General features: G+C 53.9%; 1 protein-coding gene across 1 annotated transcript; it reads right to left on the reverse strand.

The window, feature by feature from the left end:
* Window positions 1-2,746: 2,746 nt before the first annotated feature.
* TRIM72 (tripartite motif containing 72) lies at window positions 2,747-10,348 on the reverse strand. Its single transcript, XM_040635030.1, has 6 exons — window positions 9,928-10,348; window positions 6,713-6,808; window positions 6,397-6,627; window positions 5,902-5,924; window positions 5,014-5,132; window positions 2,747-4,081 (listed from the first exon to the last, which is right to left on the reverse strand). The coding sequence occupies exons 1-6, from the start codon at window positions 10,315-10,317 to the stop codon at window positions 3,507-3,509; spliced, it is 1,434 nt and encodes a 477-aa protein (XP_040490964.1). The 5' UTR covers window positions 10,318-10,348; the 3' UTR covers window positions 2,747-3,506.
* Between the last annotated feature and the right edge of the window lie 7,340 nt (window positions 10,349-17,688).

Here is a 17,688-nt window from a genome sequence, read left to right on the forward strand (position 1 = left end):
CATGTCATCTGCAAAGAGGGAGAGTTTGACTTCTTCTTTGCCAATTTGGATGCCTTTTATTTCTTTTTGTTGTCTGACTGCTGAGGCTAGGTCTTCTAGTACTGTGTTGAACAGCAGTGGTGAGAGCAGACATCCCTGCCATGTTCCTGACCTTAGGCATTGAGAAAGATATTCGCTGTGGGTTTTTCCTAGATGGCTCTTATGATATTGAGGTATGTACCCTCTATCCCTACACTGTGAAGAGTTTTAATCAAGAAAGGATTCTGGGTGCCTGGGTAGCGCAGTCATTAGGCGTCTGCCTTCAGCTCAGGGCATGATCCCGGCGTTCTGGGATCGAGCCCCACATCAAGCTCCACCGCTGGGAGCCTGCTTCTTCCTCTCCCACTCCCCCTGCTTGTGTTCCCTCTCTCGCTGGCTGTCTCTATCTCTGTCAAATAAATAAATAAATAATATTTTTTAAAAAAATCAAGAAAGGATGCTGTACTTTGTCAAATGCTTTTTCTGCATCTGTTGAGAGGATCATATGGTTCTTGTCCTTTCGTTTATTAATGTGATGTATCACATTGATTGATTGGCAGATGTTGAACCAAACTTGCAGCCCAGGAATAAATCCCACTTGGTCATGGTGAACAATCCTTTTAATGTATGGTTAGATCCCTCCCCCTCTGCCTCTCCCCTCGCCCAGCTTGTGTGCTCTCTCTCTCTCTCTCAAATAATTTTAAATATTTTTTTAAAAAGAAGCAACAGAGCCTAGTAGGGGCTTTAGTCATTTTGAGGCCTAGAGCTATGAGGACAAATAGGGTACCAAATACCAAGCTGTCAACAAAAGGTTTTGCCTGCAGTGAGCATGGCCCCGGCAGGTGGCAGTTTGTTCTTATACACAGGAAGTCAGGAGGCACAAGAAACCTCTCAGCAGCCTGGTGTTCTGGGTTCTCAGAGCCTCCTTGAGGGGGAAGTACTAAAGGAGAAGATTCTAGTCTTTGGAGACATAGGTGCTGGAGGAACCCAGCTCTGTGTTCCCATTTCACCTCCCTACATCTCCAGGAAGATTCTGGATGGGCCATGTGGCCACCATCCAACAAAGAACACTCTGACTAGGCAAAGTTTCCCATAGAGTTGTCCCACCATGACAGCCTTTGCTTCAGGGACCCCCTCTCTCACTCCATCAGCCATAGGCAGGGTCGCAGGGTCACAGGGTCGTTTCCCTCAAAGCACACAGCTCAAGCCAAGGTAACTTCATGGAGAAAGAACCTGAGGTGGCTGTGAAAAGAAATTTTCCTGACAGAACTCCAACAATGGGGAGGAAAGACTGAGGGCAGAGGCTAAAGAGCTGTGAAATCCGCCCCTGCATCTGTGCTGAGCACAGCTCCCACAGGCAGCTCCCAGAAATGACCCAAACATGGCAGGCTCACAAAGGCAGGCCCATACTGGGGACATATAGGGCTCCCCGCACAGGCAGCTTATAGAGAAGTCCCCACAACCATCAAGGACACTTTCACCCGACCTTCCCTCCCTCTCTCCTTCACTCAGGTTCAGACTGGCATCACAATCTGACAGCCCCATTTGCTCCCACATGGGTATCTTCCCTCATAAAACCCTTGCACACTGAATGCCGTCTTGGCATCTGTTTCTCAGAGTCCCTAATTCTTCAGGAAGGGGCTTTGGGCTCTTGGATATCGCCAGCCCAGGACAGGGAGGGCACTGGAACGCACCTTGTAAAGACGAACCGGTAGAGAGAGGGTAGGAAATAGCGGTGTTTGGGGAAATATCTGTAGGATGAGTGGAAGGCAAAAAAAAAAAAAAAAAAAAAAAAATTCCTAACAAAGAGTTATGCGATGTGGTGGTACAGGGACCCCAAGAGGTCAGTAGGGCCAGAGTATAGACGTGGCTGGAGGATAGCAGGGTATCTCAAATACTGAGCCAAAGATCGAGGGCTTTCTCCTGTAGGCAACAGGGAGCTGTTGAAAGTTTTGAGCAACTGGACCCTACCACCATGTTTGTGTTTTTGGAAAGATGAGATGGGTCAAGATTGAAAGCCAGGTGGACAATAGGTTACTAGGCCTAGCAGTAGGTCCCTTGTGTCTTCACAAGATTTAACGGGGAAGCAGTCTGAATATAATCATCTCTATTAATGCTGCTGGATTTTACAATCAAATCACCCTTTTACTTTACTTTCTAGCATGAAACAGCTTCACAAATGAATCCTCTCTTCAGTGTCCAAGAACTGTTCCTCTGGGAGACACAGCCAGGAATGCCCCCAGCCAGATCTTGAGTCCTCTCTTACCCTACCCACACCTTCCTTTCACTCTGTCTCCCAAGAAAATTCCCATATTGGCACCTGTTTCCAGAAGTCCCCAGGCCCTTTCACACAGCAGCAGCAGCACCCCCACATGGAGAGCAAAGGGCCCCGCACCAGCATCTTCTCTCAAGATAGGAGGGACAGCCGCCTCCAGTCCCACCTGCCTGAGTCCCCAAAGGCCTCTCCCTCTGGGCCTCAGTGGTTATTCCAGAGCCCAAGAAATGGGCCATTGGGCTAAAACCAAAGAAGGTGTGAACCAGTGAGTAAGCAGCCTGGGGCCAACTCAGGAGAAGCAGGGGGAGCTGGGGGTTGGGGGAGCCTTCTCTTCTCCACAAGCAGCAGGGCTCAGGCTGGGACTGGCATCAGGCTCTTTCTCTTGGTTGGCAACTTGGGGGATTTCTTCAATGTCCAAGACATCAGTAAACACACTCCAGAGGCAAAGGGAAATAGTTGGGGGTCAGTTTATTCACTCAGCACGGGCTCTGGCAGTTTTTCAATGACTGTTGAATCTCCAGGGGAATATAGTGTGGGTTTTCTATTCCTGAGAGCTGATAGCTATCTGAGAACTGACCCTGTGTACTGGAGAGCTGACCGAACAGACCAGCGTCTAAGTCCAGGGTTCTCCAGGTGATCCCACCTGTAACCTGCAACAACAGCATGGCCCCAGGAACTCGCTAGAAAAGCAAATTTTGGTCTGCCCCCAGACCTGGTGAACCAGAAACCCAGCACTCTGTTTTAACAAGTCACTGTTCCATGCTTTGAAAAAGTGGTTTTGATGCACGCCCAGGTTGGAGAACCATGAAGGGAAAGATCTTTCTGTATGATGAGTCTGGAACCCCTGCCCAGAGGCCACCGAGAAGGAGGGGAACGGGAGGCAGAAGGGCTCCTTGCTCTACACGGTTCTTCAGTTCCCTCCTCCCCCCCAGACCCCTGCCCTTTGCGCTCCTTCCCTCAACTTCAATTTCTTCCTGGAACCCTTGGGCTTCCTGGTTCCCAAACTGGGATTTCCTCACTGACCTGACTTTAGATCTCCCTTCCCCGCAGCCACCCCAACCCCTAAAATCCCCAACTTCTCAGAACTCTTAGAGTCTCCAGTCCCCAACCCCCTCGGCCCTGCCTTCAGTCCTGACAAGCCCTGCCCGCCACGTCTCCTTCCAGGCCTGCAGGACCCCGCACCCCTCCCCAAGCCAGCGGGCCGGCGGGCGGCTCAGGCCTCCTCGCCATCAGCCCCCACGAGCAGCAGCGGCTGAGCGTTTTTGCCCTTGTCGTGCCAGCACACGTCGAAGAAGGGGTACACGGGCCCGGGCAGGCGCTCGCGGAAGGCAAAGAGCAGCTCGAGGGCGTCGGCGTCGCTGGCATCGTAAAAGGAGAGGACCCCGTCCCCGAAACTCAGGTAGATCCCGATGCGCGATGGCCGCCTCTCCGGGGTGCGCAGGGCGCGCGGCTCCTTCGCCTCGACGTGCGCCTCCAGGATCTTGCCGTCTCGCAGCCCGAGCAGCCAGAGGCCTTGCGAGGGCACGGCGTGCAGCCGGCCGCGGCGGCTGGCCTGGGCCGCGATCACGCCGAGGGCCCAGCGCGGCTTATCGCCCACCTCCACCTCCCAGTAGTGCTCGCCGTCGGACAGCAGCTGGCGCGCCACCACCGCCACGGCCTTGTCGAACTGGCACGGGTCCTCTCCGGCCGGCGACGCCTTCTGCTCCGAGCACTCCACGCGGCGGCCAGAGGGAGACAGCACCAGGCTCGGGTGGGCCGTGCTCGGGTCAAAGGTCAGGTCGTTCACCACTGCCAGGGGGAGAGCGGTCAGGCCCCTACCTGCCTGCCTCCCACCAGCTTCCAGGGGGAGCAACCAACTTAGGGGCCAGGCGGTCTGCTCTCATCCCCCCAGCATCTTTGGGAGGTGAGACCCTCTCTGCTTTCTGGCTTGGGCCAAACACGGGACCTCTCTGAACTGCAGTATGCTCGGCGGAAAAACGAAGCCATAACTGCCTCCTTCCGAGGTAGGGAGGATTCCGTGGCTACCAGGCAGGTAAGTCCGTAGCTGAGGCCCAGGCCACAAAGCAGGAGAAAGTCAGGAAGCCTGGTCCTAGGCCGGCCCCCACCTCACCCCGCTTTGTGACTTCAGTGAGTCTTGAGCCAGGCTCTGGGCCTTAGTCTTGCCTTGGATAAAACAGAACCCCCTTCCTCCCTCCTCCCCCAAGGCAGTTAGGGCTATACCAGCACCCGTGTAGGTGTCCTGGAGTTCTGTGACCCGTGGCACCTCACTGTGACCTATCTGTCAGGGACAGGAGGCAGAGCCCTAAGGGGCCTTCCCAGACACAGGCCCGTCCCCGGGATGCCAGCTCTGCACACATCCTCAGCCTCCAACGGGCACACGTCATCATCTCCGCCATCCAGAGGGGGCAGGAGCTGACCCAGGATCACACAGGCCTCCACCCCAGGCCCCAGCCTCCCCTGCTTGCCAATGGCAGCGGCAGCTTCCCGGCAAGCAGAGTCCTCCCCACATCAGTCATCCACTTGTAAACCCCATGCCCTCAAAGGTCCTTCTCTGAGCACATGTTACGAGGGTGCAGGGCAAACCCCAGAGGTAAAGGGGCAACAGGCACCTTCTTCGATGACCTCCCAGCTGGGACTGAGCGGCCTCTCGTGTGCAGCCAGGACCTCACCTCAACCACACCGTTACCAACACAAACCCGGAGACAGCCCGTCCCCCGTACCTGGCATCAGAGCCCGGAACATCTTCCTCCACACCTGGAATTTGAAGTCATCTGAGATGACAGGCAGCTGGATGTCCAGACGGGCAGGCGGTGGGGATTCGGCCAGGATCTTCTGTAGCCTGGGGGGCGGGGAGGTGGGGACAGGTGTGTGTGGAGGAACTTCCTGGAGGAGGCGTGGGGCAGGGGCAGGGCAGGGGCATTACCCCCAAAGACAGCAGGACAGGGGCTGTGCTGGAGTCCCAGGATCTCTCCTGCATCACACCCTGGCTTGAAAATCGGTCAGAGTTTCCATTTAGAAGGATGAAAAAATTCTGGAGGGAGATGGTGGTGATGGCAGTGGTACAACGACACGAATGTACTTAACGCCACCGATCTTAAATGTACACGTCAAAAAATGGTGAAAATGGCAAAGTTCACATCATGTATATTTTACCACAATTTTTTTGTTTATTGACTTATTTGGGTAATCTCTACACCCAACGTGGGAATCAAACTCACAACCCCGAGATCAAGAGTCACAGGCTCCACCAACTGAGCCAGCCAGGGGTCCCCACAATTTTTTTTTTAAAAGAACCTTCTGGGGTGCCTGGGTGGTTCAGTCATTAAGCAACTGCCTTCGGCTCAGGTCATGATCCTGGAGTCCTGGGATCGAGCCCCACATCGGGCTGATGCCTGTGTCCCCACCCAGGTCCATCCCAGCACTAGTCTGGGAGGTCCCTGAGAAGGACCGGGTCACATTCATTTCTGTGTTCAACACAAATGCAGGGAGATCACGGTGGGTGTACGGAAATGGGGTGCACAGGCTTGCGGTGATTAGAGGGTGAGCCAGCCAGTGTCCCTGAAGACTAGGGCAAATTGGGAAAAGGAGCAAGGCCAAGTTGATCTCACCTGCTGGTCACCAGGCAGTATTTCTGGAAAGAGAGAAAAAGAGATGCAGATGAGGCAGGCAGGGGGAGATGCTGGAGACTTCTGAAGATGGGTGGACCACCGGCGATGCTAAGTGTGGGGTCAGGAAGAATCAGCAAAGCCAAAAGAAACCCAGAACTTAAAGCCAACGCTAGCCCTTTACCTCCGTGTGAACTATAAAAACGTACTCCCTTTCCTCAAGAGCCTGATTCCACCGGGTAGAAGATTGTCCAAATAAACATACAAACCTACACCGTCTATGATATGAGTGGTGCCCACTTAGATTCAGCGTCCTTGTGCAGTGTTCAACCTAAACAACCGTCACAGCAGTCCTGGGGCCCACCCCTCCTCGCTGTGCGACCCAGCCTTGTCCCTGTCCCTCTCTGGACCTCCAAGTCCACGTCTGACAATGGGATGAGGTCTCTAGGCCCCAAACCCCAGCTGAGAAGCAGAGAGGGAAGGTCATCCAGCGCTCACCATGAGGAACTCCGTCTGTGGCTTGTCGGCCACTTCGTCCAGGACCTTCTCCATCTGCCGCAGCTGCTCCAGGTAAGAGTTCAGGCTCCCCAGCTCCCGCCGCAGGGCGACCCCTGCCTCGCTCCGCACACGCTCTGCCTCCCGGTCCAAGGAGCCCTCCAGTGCAGCCAGGAAGAGCCGCATCTTGCCCAGCTGCTCCCCGACAGCCCCCCGGAACTGACGCACCGTCTCCTGTGGGAGCAGACAGGCGAGAGCCCGGGGCTGGGAGCCGCAGCCCGATGCACGGTCCCCAGCCCCTGCCGCGCCAGCCCCTCACCTCCACCTCCGTCAGCTGATGTTCCAGAACGGCCGCGCTCTTCTCCTTGCGCATGCACGCCTCCTGCAGCTGCAGCTTCTGCTGAGGCAGCTGTGTCTGCGGGGGCGAGGCGTGGAGAGGTGATGGGGCTGCCCTCCCTGGCTCGGCCTCAGGGCCAGCTCCTCCTCCAGGCAGGCGGGCATCTAATCACCCCCCAGACTCCCGTGCAGGTCTCCAGGCCCTTGCCGGCACTGGTCCTGATGTTGAGAATGCCCTACCCTCCTGCGGGCTATTCAGGGAAGTCCTCTCTGGCCTCCCTTCCCTGATGCCGCCCCCCCCCCCGACACTTAGCACCCCTCGCAGAGGTCTTTGTGACGGTGACAGACACGAGTGTGGGTTGGTGTCCTCCAGCAGAGGGCACAGCGCTGACCCAGCAGGCCTCTGAGGGCAGGGCAGGATGGACGAAGAAAAATGCAGCCTCTTCCTCTCCCTGGGCTTCACCCCGTCCTTAAAAGCAGAACAGTAGCAGAACACCCCGAAGAGCCTTCCTGCGCACCCAAGGGCTGGGGGGCAGGCAATTTAATAAAAATGGCTGCCGTGTTGGGGTACCTGGCTGGTTCAGTTGGTAGAGCAGGGGACTCTTGATCTCCTGGTGGTGAGCTCCAGCCCCACGGTGGGGGTAAAGCTTACTTTTATTTTTCCAAAGATTTTATTTATTTATTTGACAGAGAGACAGCCAGCGAAAGAGGGAACACAAGCAGGGGGAGTGGGAGAGGAAGAAGCAGGCTCCCAGCGGAGGAGCCTGATGTGGGGCTCGATCCCAGGACTCTGGGATCACGCCCTGAGCCGAAGGGAGACGCCTAACGACTGAGCCACCCAGGCGCCCCGTAAAGCTTACTTTTAAAAATATATACATCTGCTGTGTCTACCAAACACCTTTGTGGGCGGCATCTACCCTAGGCCCGCCAGTTTGTGGGTCCTGAAATGCAGGTGTAGGGAAACCGCTAGGAGCTCCTGCCGAAGTCACTCTTTGCGGGGAAAGCGTATGGCCCTGCCTCCGTGGCTTCCAACCTCAGTTTCCTCTTTTGCAGAATGGGAGTAGTCTTCCTCACGCCCCCCCCCCCAGGGTTGTGACAAATCTGCAGCCTCCTCCCCACTCCCCCTAAGGGAAACTGAGAGACCCTCTAGGATGAGTCCCGGTCTTAGCGGAAGCCCCAGGATTAGCCTGTGGCCCCCGTGGCCCGCCGCCAGGTCATGCTCCCGCCTGCTGCAGGACAGGGCGGACCGGATGGCTGTCAGCATGGAGCCATCAGAGGTTCAGTGGCGACAGGGCTAAGCCATGAGGAAGAAGCGCGAGGCCATCCTGGCTGCGCGGGGAAAACCTGACCTCCAGACGAGCTCAGAAAGTTCAGCGGAGAGCCTGCTTCTCCCTCTGCCTGCGGCTCCCCCTGCTTGTGCCCTGCCCCCAAATACATAAATAAATAACATTACATTAAAAAAAAAAAGTTCAAACTGCAGCTGGGGGCAGACCTGCTGCGTTGAGCTTTTCAGAATGTCGCGCGGGGCCGCTCTGGCAGCTAGACGCGGACAAGCTGGTGGCCCTCTGCTGTGAGCTCTGAGGCTCCGGGCCCAAGGCAGTCATGCTGCGCGACATGGACATGCAGGAGGCAGCTCCGTTTCCGGGGGTCGCAGCAGTCCCCCGCTCCCGGCAGATCCCATTCGACCGCCCTTGAGTCCGGTACACGGTCTCTGGACCCAGCCCCTCTTTGTCGCCAAAGACCCAGGCATTCAGCAGGGCCCCAGCCTTCCTGTCTCCCTCACCTTCACACCCTTCTTGGGTCCCTTCTTCAGAATTCCTGCCAGCCCCTCCCTACGGCTTAGGGCTGGGCTTATGTGGATCCTGGCAGAATGTATCCTGCCCCCCTGCCCCCTCCAGCCTCCTGGGTCCCTTGGTGCTCTGTTCCTTGTTATGGACTCTAATCCCTCTTTGCGGATCTCTCTTGGGCCCAGATTGGGAGTTCTGGGGTTACCAGCAAAGGTGAGCCTGGGGTGAGAAGGCTCCCGGGAAGAGGAAGGTGGAGGCGACCACCCATCGGCCCTGGGCAGGACTGGGCAAGGCAGGAGGGGAAGGGACGGTGAGGCTGGGTCCCTGGGGGAGTCTGGGGGCCTCGAAGACCCGCCTGAGGACGGTGGTCCACCTTCTTTAGAAGTCTGGGGGCCAAGCAGAAGTGCAGGGCAACGCTGATGTTTGTGGGCAAAGATAACCCGCAGAAGCCCACCCCACTCATCGTTCGCGAGAAGACCGATGGCAGCTTCACCGCAGGGGCTTAGGACCTCTCCCTGCCTCCAGAACCCGCCTCGTCCCGCTCCCGCACCTGTCGTTTATTGTTCCACAGTCCAACAAACGCTTCGTGACAGACCTTCCTGGGCCTGTGTAGCCATGTACTCGCCTGTAGCTACATGCGTGTGATTTGCCACACGTCTGACATGGACGAGCCAGTGTGTGTGTGCGTCTCTCTTTGCTAACGTCTGGGGATCTTTTCTGGGCACCCGTGGGAATGGCAAACCTTGGGGTGCGCCCACCTGTATGTGGGCTCTGTCAGCAAGCGTTCGAGACTTCCAGCTCCATCCAGAAAAACAGCCTGGATTTGGGTCTCCGCGCCAACCTGGGTCTGCGCACAGACGTGCGCTCCCAGGCCTGCCTTGCCTTCCCCGCGGGATGCAGTGACCCTCGGGCGCGCACAAGTTCAGCGGCTCGGAGGAGAACGTGGGCCTCCGCGAAGCAGCCTGGCGGCCTCGGCCCCCACCGCCCCGGGCCGCCGGACCCCAGACCCCGGCCCTCCAGTCCTATCTGCCCGGCCTGCGCCCGGCGGAAGGGCCGGCGCTCGCGGGCCGCAGACACGTGCTGTCCGTGCTCGGCCAACTCCGCTTTGTGGCGGCGGCGCCCGCAGCTCTGGGCGCGCTCCAGCCGCTAAACCCGGGAAATCTAGGTTGGGGCGGCCGCTGTTCCCCAGGGCCCGCCCCCGAGTGCCTCCCCCGGGCTCCCTCCTCCTCCAGGCTCCGCCCTCCGCCCGGCAGCCCCGATTCCCTAGCGGCCTCGCCGGGCCCGCCGTCCCCACAGCTCCAGGCGCCCCGGGCCCTGAAGCTCAGAATCCAGATCGGCCAGAGCCCGCTGCTGCCAGCAATGCCGTCCCCCCCCCGTCCGCCCGCCGCCCAGGGCCCCCCGATCCCCGCACCTTGAGGCGCGTATGGGCTTCGGCGGCGGGCAGCAGGCGGTGGCCGCGGTGCGAACCGAGCGAGGCGCACACGCCGCACACGAGCGCGCGGTCCTGCTCGCAGTAGATGCTGAGCGGGTCGAGGTGCTCCTCGCAGTGGCCCTGCGGCACCTGCGCCAGCCCCTCTACCAGGCGCGCCAGCTGCAGGTTGGTGCTGAGCGCCTGCGGCCGCGTGAGCGCCTGGCAGCATGGGCAGGGCACCGTGCCGTCCGCCGCCGGCTCCCCCGCCACGCGGCTCAGGCAGGCCCGGCAGAAGCTGTGGCCGCACTCGGCCGTCACGGGCGCGTCGAACAGCTGCAGGCACAGCGGGCAGGACAGCTCCTGGTGCAGGAGGCCCGGCGCGGCCGACATGACGGACCTGAGCAGAGGAGGGGTCAGTCAGGGAGGCTCAGCCCGGCCGCGACCTAGGCCCGGCCGCAGCCCCAGACGGGGAGGATCCCCGGCCCGTAAAGACCTCCCGTGTCTCATACAGAAAAGGACTCCGGGTCTGGCCAACGGGCACGGGGGGGACTCAGTTTCGATCCCAAAAGCAGTCTCAGCTGCGTTTCTCAGCCCCAGCCCCCCAAATAGCCATAAACAGGGACCTTGTCTCAGTCCCAGCTCCTAAGCAGGAGTCCAGGTTGCAGTCCTTCCCCTGTCTTAGCCCCAGGCCTCAGCCCCTGCCCCAAATTCCCCAGAGCCCTCACCCCCTACCTTCCTACCTCTCCAGGAGCCCCAGGCCTCCGCCTCCCTTCCCCCATATCTCCAGGCCCTCCCTTCCCCCATATCTCCAGACCCACAGGACTCACAGGTCTGCTTGGAGATCTTGAGCAAAAAGAGACTCCCAGGAGGCCCACTCAAGGTCAGGCCTAACCTTAGGGGCAATTAAAGCTGTGTCTGAAGACAGGCAAAGGGCAAACAGCAAGCTCAGAGCAAGGACAGGGGACTCAGAGGCGCAGCTAGCGGTGACCACCACTGGTGAGGGCACAGAGTGAATCGCAGACAGACCCTCCCAGACTGAGTCTTGGCCCCAGGACTATATTTAGTTCTCCTGCCCACCCCTTTCCATCACTTCTGGAAACCGTTCTAAAAGTGAGGACTGAGTGGTCAGCGGACAAGCATCACATGTCAAGGCCACCTGTCCTGGCCCATCCACGGGCCCCTCCCTGGCTCAGCCTGGAGCCAGAAATGACAACAGCAGGAGACAGGGCCTCTCACACCACAGAAAAGACCTTTGGGAAGAGTCTCTCCTTTCTTCCCCACCCCCCACTCCACACTCTCCAGCCTCCCCCTCCCCTGTGTGTGGCCCCTCCCGTTTGTCACCCTCTTATTCCCCAAGTTTATGGCTCACAGGACCTCAGAGGACCCTGAAAGTTTTTCTTCTTCCAGAGCTGAGGGGAAGGTCTTTTCCCTGCTGGTCTCTCCAGTGCCCAGCACAGTCCCTGGGGCAACGTGGGCCTCCCAAAGCGCTTGGGAAATGATTGATAGAGGGACACTGAATAAATGAAGAAACTGAAGTTGATTCTCCCCTGAGAGTTTTGGCTTTTTACATGCTTCACCTTCAAATCTCAGTTTAAATTGCATTCAAAATGAAAACCAAAGTCTTCACTGTGGCCTACAAGGCCCTACTGAAGCTGACCTCATTCTCCTCTCACCCCTCCCCACCTCTTCACTCCAGCCTTGGCCGTTGGGCCGCTGGCCCCTTGGCCTGGAACACTCTTTCAGACCTGACATGGTCTCCATCCTCCTCTCCCTCAGATCTTTACCCAATGTCACTTTTTTTTTTTTTTAAGATTTTATTTATTTATTTGACAGAGAGAGAGAGAACAAGCAGGGGGAGCGGCAGGCAGAGGGAGAGCTGAGCAAGGAGCCTGATGTGGGGCTCGATCCCAGGACCTTGGGATCATGACCTGGGCCGAAGGCAGCCACTTAACCAACTGAGTCACCCAGGCGCCCGCCAACGTCACCTTTTCAATGAGGCTTTTCCTAACGCCCTGATTTTAAATCTCACTTCTCCCTTCCCCTGCTCTATTTTTCCCTATAACATTTATTACCACCTGACAAGCAATATTTTACTTATTGGGTTTTTTTGATTGATTCCTCCTCCCAGAATGTAAATTTTGTACACTGCTTGTCTCCAATTTAGAATAAAGCATGTGCATAGTACCGGTGCTCAATAAATACTCAGTGAATGAATAAACACACAAGTTCACTGGGTCCTTCTCTTTTGGCCTCTCAGCCGCACCTTCTTTCAGCCTTTCCCTGGATTTGTCCATTTCTCCCTCCCTCGACCACATTCTGTCTTAATCTGAGTTTCTGCTTATATTTCAGTCTTATCTCCCCCCTTTGGACTCTCTTTTTGCCTCTCTCTTGGGTTTTTAATGTTCATTTTTATTAATTTTATCCCAAATGTGCACACGTGGTGTTCTGAATCAGAAACAGACTTATCAAATCTCTCCCAGGAAATCTTAAATGTCTGGCTCCCTGTGCCCTAGGATGATAGGATGAGAGCCAAGTTAACTGGCCCTTGATGGTAGCCAGACACCCTATAAGGGAGCAACAAGGAAGAATTCCTTTCCCTGATTATCAAGGAGAAGAAAGCAGCTGCCCCTCTCCCCTGCTTAAAGATCTTCTTACTCCAACTCTTTGGCAAGTAAATAAATCTCCCCAGGAGCCAGAAAGCTCCTTCCAGGTCTCAGCTCAAGTCTTTGGTTTTATTGTTTTTATTTTTTTTTTAATTTCACAAATATATTTTCTTTAACCCACTCTCCCAAAACATTATCATTTGACTTGTAACCAATATGAAAATTATTAATGTGGGGCACCTGACTGGCTCAGTCAGTAGACCGTGCAACTCTTGACCTCGGGGTCATGAATTCAAGCCCCATGTGGGGCATAGAGCTTCCTTTAAAAATATATATATATTAGCAAAGAAATAAAAAATTAAATTTAAAAATTAAATAAAATTAAGAAGTTAAAATTATTAACGGAATAGTTTACATTCTTTCGTTCATACTAAGTCTTTGAAATTGGGTGTGTATTACACTGAGGACACATCTCATCTCAGACTGGCCTCGTTTCAGTTTCTCAAGAGCCGTGTGTTTACAGTAGCTATCAAACGGGATGGCACAGCTCTATAATCTCCATGATCTTATAACAGATTAATATTAAAGATTGTCTTATTAAGCCTTGTTGATTAAATATAGATTTGCCCTCAGGTGCTTGATCAAAATCTTTGGAAAATGCAGAATTTGGGGTGGGGGGAGAACTCAGTTATTTAAGCAGAGCATTCTTGTGTTTATATACAAAAGTTATGGGGCGCCTAGGTGGCGCAGTCGGCTCAGGGTGTGATCCCGGCGTTCTGGGATCAAGCCCCACATCAGGCTCCTCCGTTGGGAGCCTGCTTCTTCCTCTTCCACTCCCCCTGCTTGTGTTCCCTCTCTCCCTGGCTGTGTCTCTGTCAAATAAATAAATAAAATCTTTTAAAAAAAAAGTTATATTTATGAACTGAACTTCCCATTCCCTTTAATAATTTGTTAAATTGCAAAGCAGTGTCTAGATAAACAATGACTTGCATCTCAAAAGCATGAGTAAGCCCTAAATATGACAGGTCACTGGACTTGTCTCCCACTTCCGTGGCTCATTTCTTCCAAAACACTTGAAGCTCTTGCATGTTGCGCGCTGGCCCACTTAGGAAGCTACCCCAGGCTTCCTGGCACCTTTGGGCTTAACCCAGGAACCTTGTACAGGCTCTCAGCCTTCAGGCCTCTCAGGAAGAGATAAGTTTTATTATCCTTTTGGATCAGAGCAATTGACTACACCAACAACTACAGTATTGAAAAGCCTCAGGAAGCTACTAGGGCTTTTTACCAGACCCCTGAGAAACCCAGGGAAGTTTGATTTCCCCCAACAGGAGGGGATGAGGGTGAGGCATATCTGGAGCTGGTCTCTGAAACCACAAACCACTTTACTTCCACTCATAAGGTCAACATCCCGAATGTCGATCTCACCGGGAGTTTCCGTCACTGCCAGGCTGAGGCGGAAGGTTTTGGTCAATAGGAGTGGGTGCCCAGGACAAGGTGACGGTCAACTCAGTCTCTCTCTGTGGATGGGCCAGATCTGCCCCCTGCCCCATGGGAGAGACATTGATTGTCTACAGCAGGTTGGAGGGAGCATATCTGGAGGAGGAAGTAAGGACTTGTATTGCGACGGTAAGATGGAGCTCCGTGACGTCCCTGCAGCCAGAGCTCAGAGGGGGCGGAGTTCAGCTCGTCCTAAGGGAGAGCTTCCCAATGGCTGGAGTCATAAATGCCATGGAAGGTGAGAGCTCCTTGTATTGGAGAAATGCAGAAAGAAGGCAGAAATCCTCCAATCAGGGCCAGAGCAAAAGCAGGTCCTGAACGCCGATATCACAAACTCATGTTGGGTACGCCCAGAAGATCACCTCTCTCTCGTGAGCGTCCAACTCTTGCTTTCAGCTCAGGTCATGATCTCGGGGTCATGAAACTGAGCCCCTCATCAGGTTGTGCCCTCAGTAGGGAGTCTGCTGAAGATTCTCTCTCCATCTCCTTCTGCCCCTCCACCCCCTCCCCCACTCACTCACGGACTCTCTCAAATAAATAAATAAATCTTTTTTTAAAAAACAGATTCTTGGATTGTTACGAAGATTCAACAAGCTAATTCATACAAAACTCTTAGAACAATGCCAAGCTCATAGGAAATGTTCAGTAAATGTTGGCTATTGATGGTATTACAATTATTATTACTAAGCATTCCAAGGAATCCTCCCTATAACCCTGTAAGGTCAATAACATCATCCCTACTTCGGAGGCTGGGAAACTGAGGCTCAGATGCTTTAACAATGACAGAATCACCGACCATATGCCAGGCCTGTTCCAAACATTTCACCATTCCTAATCCATTTATAACCTCATAACCTCATTTATAACCTTGTAACAACACAGCATTGTTTCTATTTCACAAGGAGGCCAAGAGGAACGAGATTAAGTGGCTTGCCCAATGTTCTGGCCATCTGTGGTCCCGACTGCAGAAGCAATCTAGTTCCAGCGATCAAGGGTTACTTTGGTTGGGTGGGGAGAATCACACCCAGGAGGTGTCTTACCACCACTAACAGCTCTGGCTCCAGTCCAGGGGCAAGCGTGGGCCTGAGGTAAGACCCGAAGTTTCTTCCCTTGCCAGGGATCAAAGTTCAGAGCTCTGAGCACTCCCCCCAGAAAAGGAGGGGTTAAGGGAGAAGGGATTATCATGGCTGCCCAGAGAGCTGCCCAAAGCTCCTGTTGCCCACCTCACTGGTGAAAATCACCCTGCCAGTGTCCAGGAACAAGTAGGCTCTGCCTCTACCTCCCTGGGGGACTTCAGCCAAGTCATTGCCCTTCTCGGGGTCCTGATTCCCTATGGGCTGGTGAGGTGGGCACATTCATGTTACAAAATGCAGACTCCAGGGAGGGACTCCGACCTCCCCTAAGTCACACAGCTAAGAGGATCTGGGAATTGAATCTGAGTGGGTCTGACACCACGCATCTCCTACTTTTCCCACTATTCCACAATCTTCTGAATGTTAAGTCCTAGAGCTTTCTGCAAAGAGGAGGAAGTTGATGTTCTCATTACTATTATCATAACATCTACCCTCCCAAGATGTTTGTGGACAGTCTGGAGGAGGCATAAATTTCCGTATACATAATCTCTCCAAGACAATTTTTAAGGAGAGTGGGACATTTAGGACGGTGGTTGGAATTTGGGCCTAGGGGTCAGATGTTTCAATCTGTGTTTCCTCATTTACTACCACTGTTGGCTTCCAGAGTAATTTCTGAAAACCTCCGTTTTCTCCTCTGTAAGGTGGGGCACACACACCTCACAGGGATGTTGGGAGGTTTAAATGAGATTATGCATATTAAATGCTTAGCACAGTGCCTAGAAACTAGTGAATGCTTGGGGCGCCTGGGTGGCTCAGTTGTTAAGCATCTGCCTTCGGCTCAGGTCATGATCCCAGAGTTCTGGGATCGAGCCCCACATTGGGCTCCCTGCTCGGCAGGAAGCCTGCTTCTCCCTCTCCCACTTCCCCTGCTTGTGTTCCCTCTCTCGCTGCCTCTCTGTCAAATAAATAAATAAAATCTTAAAAAAAAAAAAAAAAGAACATAGTAAATGCTAAAGAATGAAAGCTGTTAGTACTACTATTACCGTCTCCCGCCAGCACTTATCATGTGGGCAGGCGTCTAGTAGATCCTTAATACATCTATTTAGAATAAGATAGGGGCGCCTGGGTGGCTCAGTCTGTTAAGCCTCCGACTCTTGATTTCAGCTCGGGTGAGATCGAGCCCCATGTCAGGCTCCGTGCTGGGCATGGAGCCTGCTTAAGATTCTCTCTCTCCCTCTCACTCTGCCCCTCTCCCCAACCCACTCACAGTCTCTTTCTAAAAAAAAAAAATAACTTTAAAAAATAGAATACAATAGATTATCCAAAACCAATGTTCCCTTCTGAGTTCAGAGCCTACAATAGCTCACAGAGCACATGCACCTGCCAAAAAGTGTCCCTTGTTCTGAGGTGAAGCCTAAAGCCATCGGCTGGTGAGGCTTCCAGTTCCATGAAAGGAATAGCTGTTCTGGGTGGTAGCATGCAGGAACAAGGGAAGGGCACAGTGTCACACCACCATGACCCACAGCTTTAGCCCCATTGCCCCCAGGAAGCCAGTTGTAAGGAGAAGCCCACCCTCTCCTCCTAGTCATGACACACATTCCCCCAGGCACAATTTCCCACAGTCCCACAGGTTCCATTGAAATTTGTTACGTTGAGCCTACTTAAAGCCAAGGCCATCCCATCCAAACAAGGTTCAAGAGATACAGATGAATGGCCATGTGGCTAAGGGGATCCCTGCTCTATGTGGCGGTTGAGTCAGGCAATCATTTTTAAAATTCCATAGCTCAAAAACCCAAAGCTTTGGGGCACCTGGGTGGCTCAGTTGGTTAAGCATCTAACTCTTGGTTTCAGCTCAGCTCATGATCTCAGGACCATGGGATGGAGCCCCACATGGGCTCGAGTCTGCCTGAGATTCTTTCCCCCTCTCTCTCCCTCTGCTCCTCCCCCCCACCCCCTGCTCACGCACTCACTCTCTCTCTCTAAAATAAATAAATAAAATCTTTAAAAAAAGAAAAGCATTTAAGATTCTACCAATGTGAAAAGAGCAGGTTTCTATGATTCTAGATTCCAGGATTCTTTTGTCATTCCATAAATGCTTATAGTGGCTGGAGCTATGACAGGCCCTGGGGTCGGTGCTGTGGATCACAGAGGGTCCTCAAGGAGCTCTCAGTCTGGTGGGAAAACAGAGTGAACGGACACACTGTGTGATAAAGGCATCGTAAAGGCATCCTGCAGACATGTGAAGGACTAATTCTTTTTGCACAGAGGACAGAAAAGTCAACAGGGATGAGGAGACAGAGGACAAATTCAGAAGCCAGACAGACAAGCTACACGAACGCCTCCACTTTATGACCTTCAGCAAGTTCCTCGACCTCTCTGAGCCTCAGTCTTCTCATTTGTAAAATAGGGCTACTAGTCCCTGCCCCAAAGGGACTGTTGTCAGGCTTCGAAATCATGCGTGTAAAAGATCAGAGCCTAAAGAGAGAGCTCAAATTTTTATTATTTCTTTGGAAAAGTGACTTCTGATGAATGTTGGGACAAGCAGTAACTCATTGAACAGACCCACAAAGGAAAAGAGGCCAAGCGGA

This window comes from Ursus maritimus, unplaced genomic scaffold (assembly GCF_017311325.1).
Source record: "Ursus maritimus isolate PB19 unplaced genomic scaffold, ASM1731132v1 scaffold_2, whole genome shotgun sequence".
NCBI classification, from domain to species: Eukaryota; Metazoa; Chordata; class Mammalia; order Carnivora; family Ursidae; genus Ursus; species Ursus maritimus.

What these genes read in the sequence shown, in the direction of transcription:
- TRIM72 (XM_040635030.1), bottom strand. Translation starts at nt 10,317, where the DNA reads ATGTCGGCCGCGCCGGGCCTCCTGCACCAGGAGCTGTCCTGCCCGCTG. An exon ending in TACTGCCTGGTGACCAGCAG is followed by an intron (nt 5,133 to 5,901) that starts GTGAGATCAACT and finishes CCCGCCCCCCAG; the next exon opens with GCTACAGAAGATCCTGGCCG. An exon ending in GTTCCGGGCTCTGATGCCAG is followed by an intron (nt 4,082 to 5,013) that starts GTACGGGGGACG and finishes TCCCCCTGGCAG; the next exon opens with TGGTGAACGACCTGACCTTT.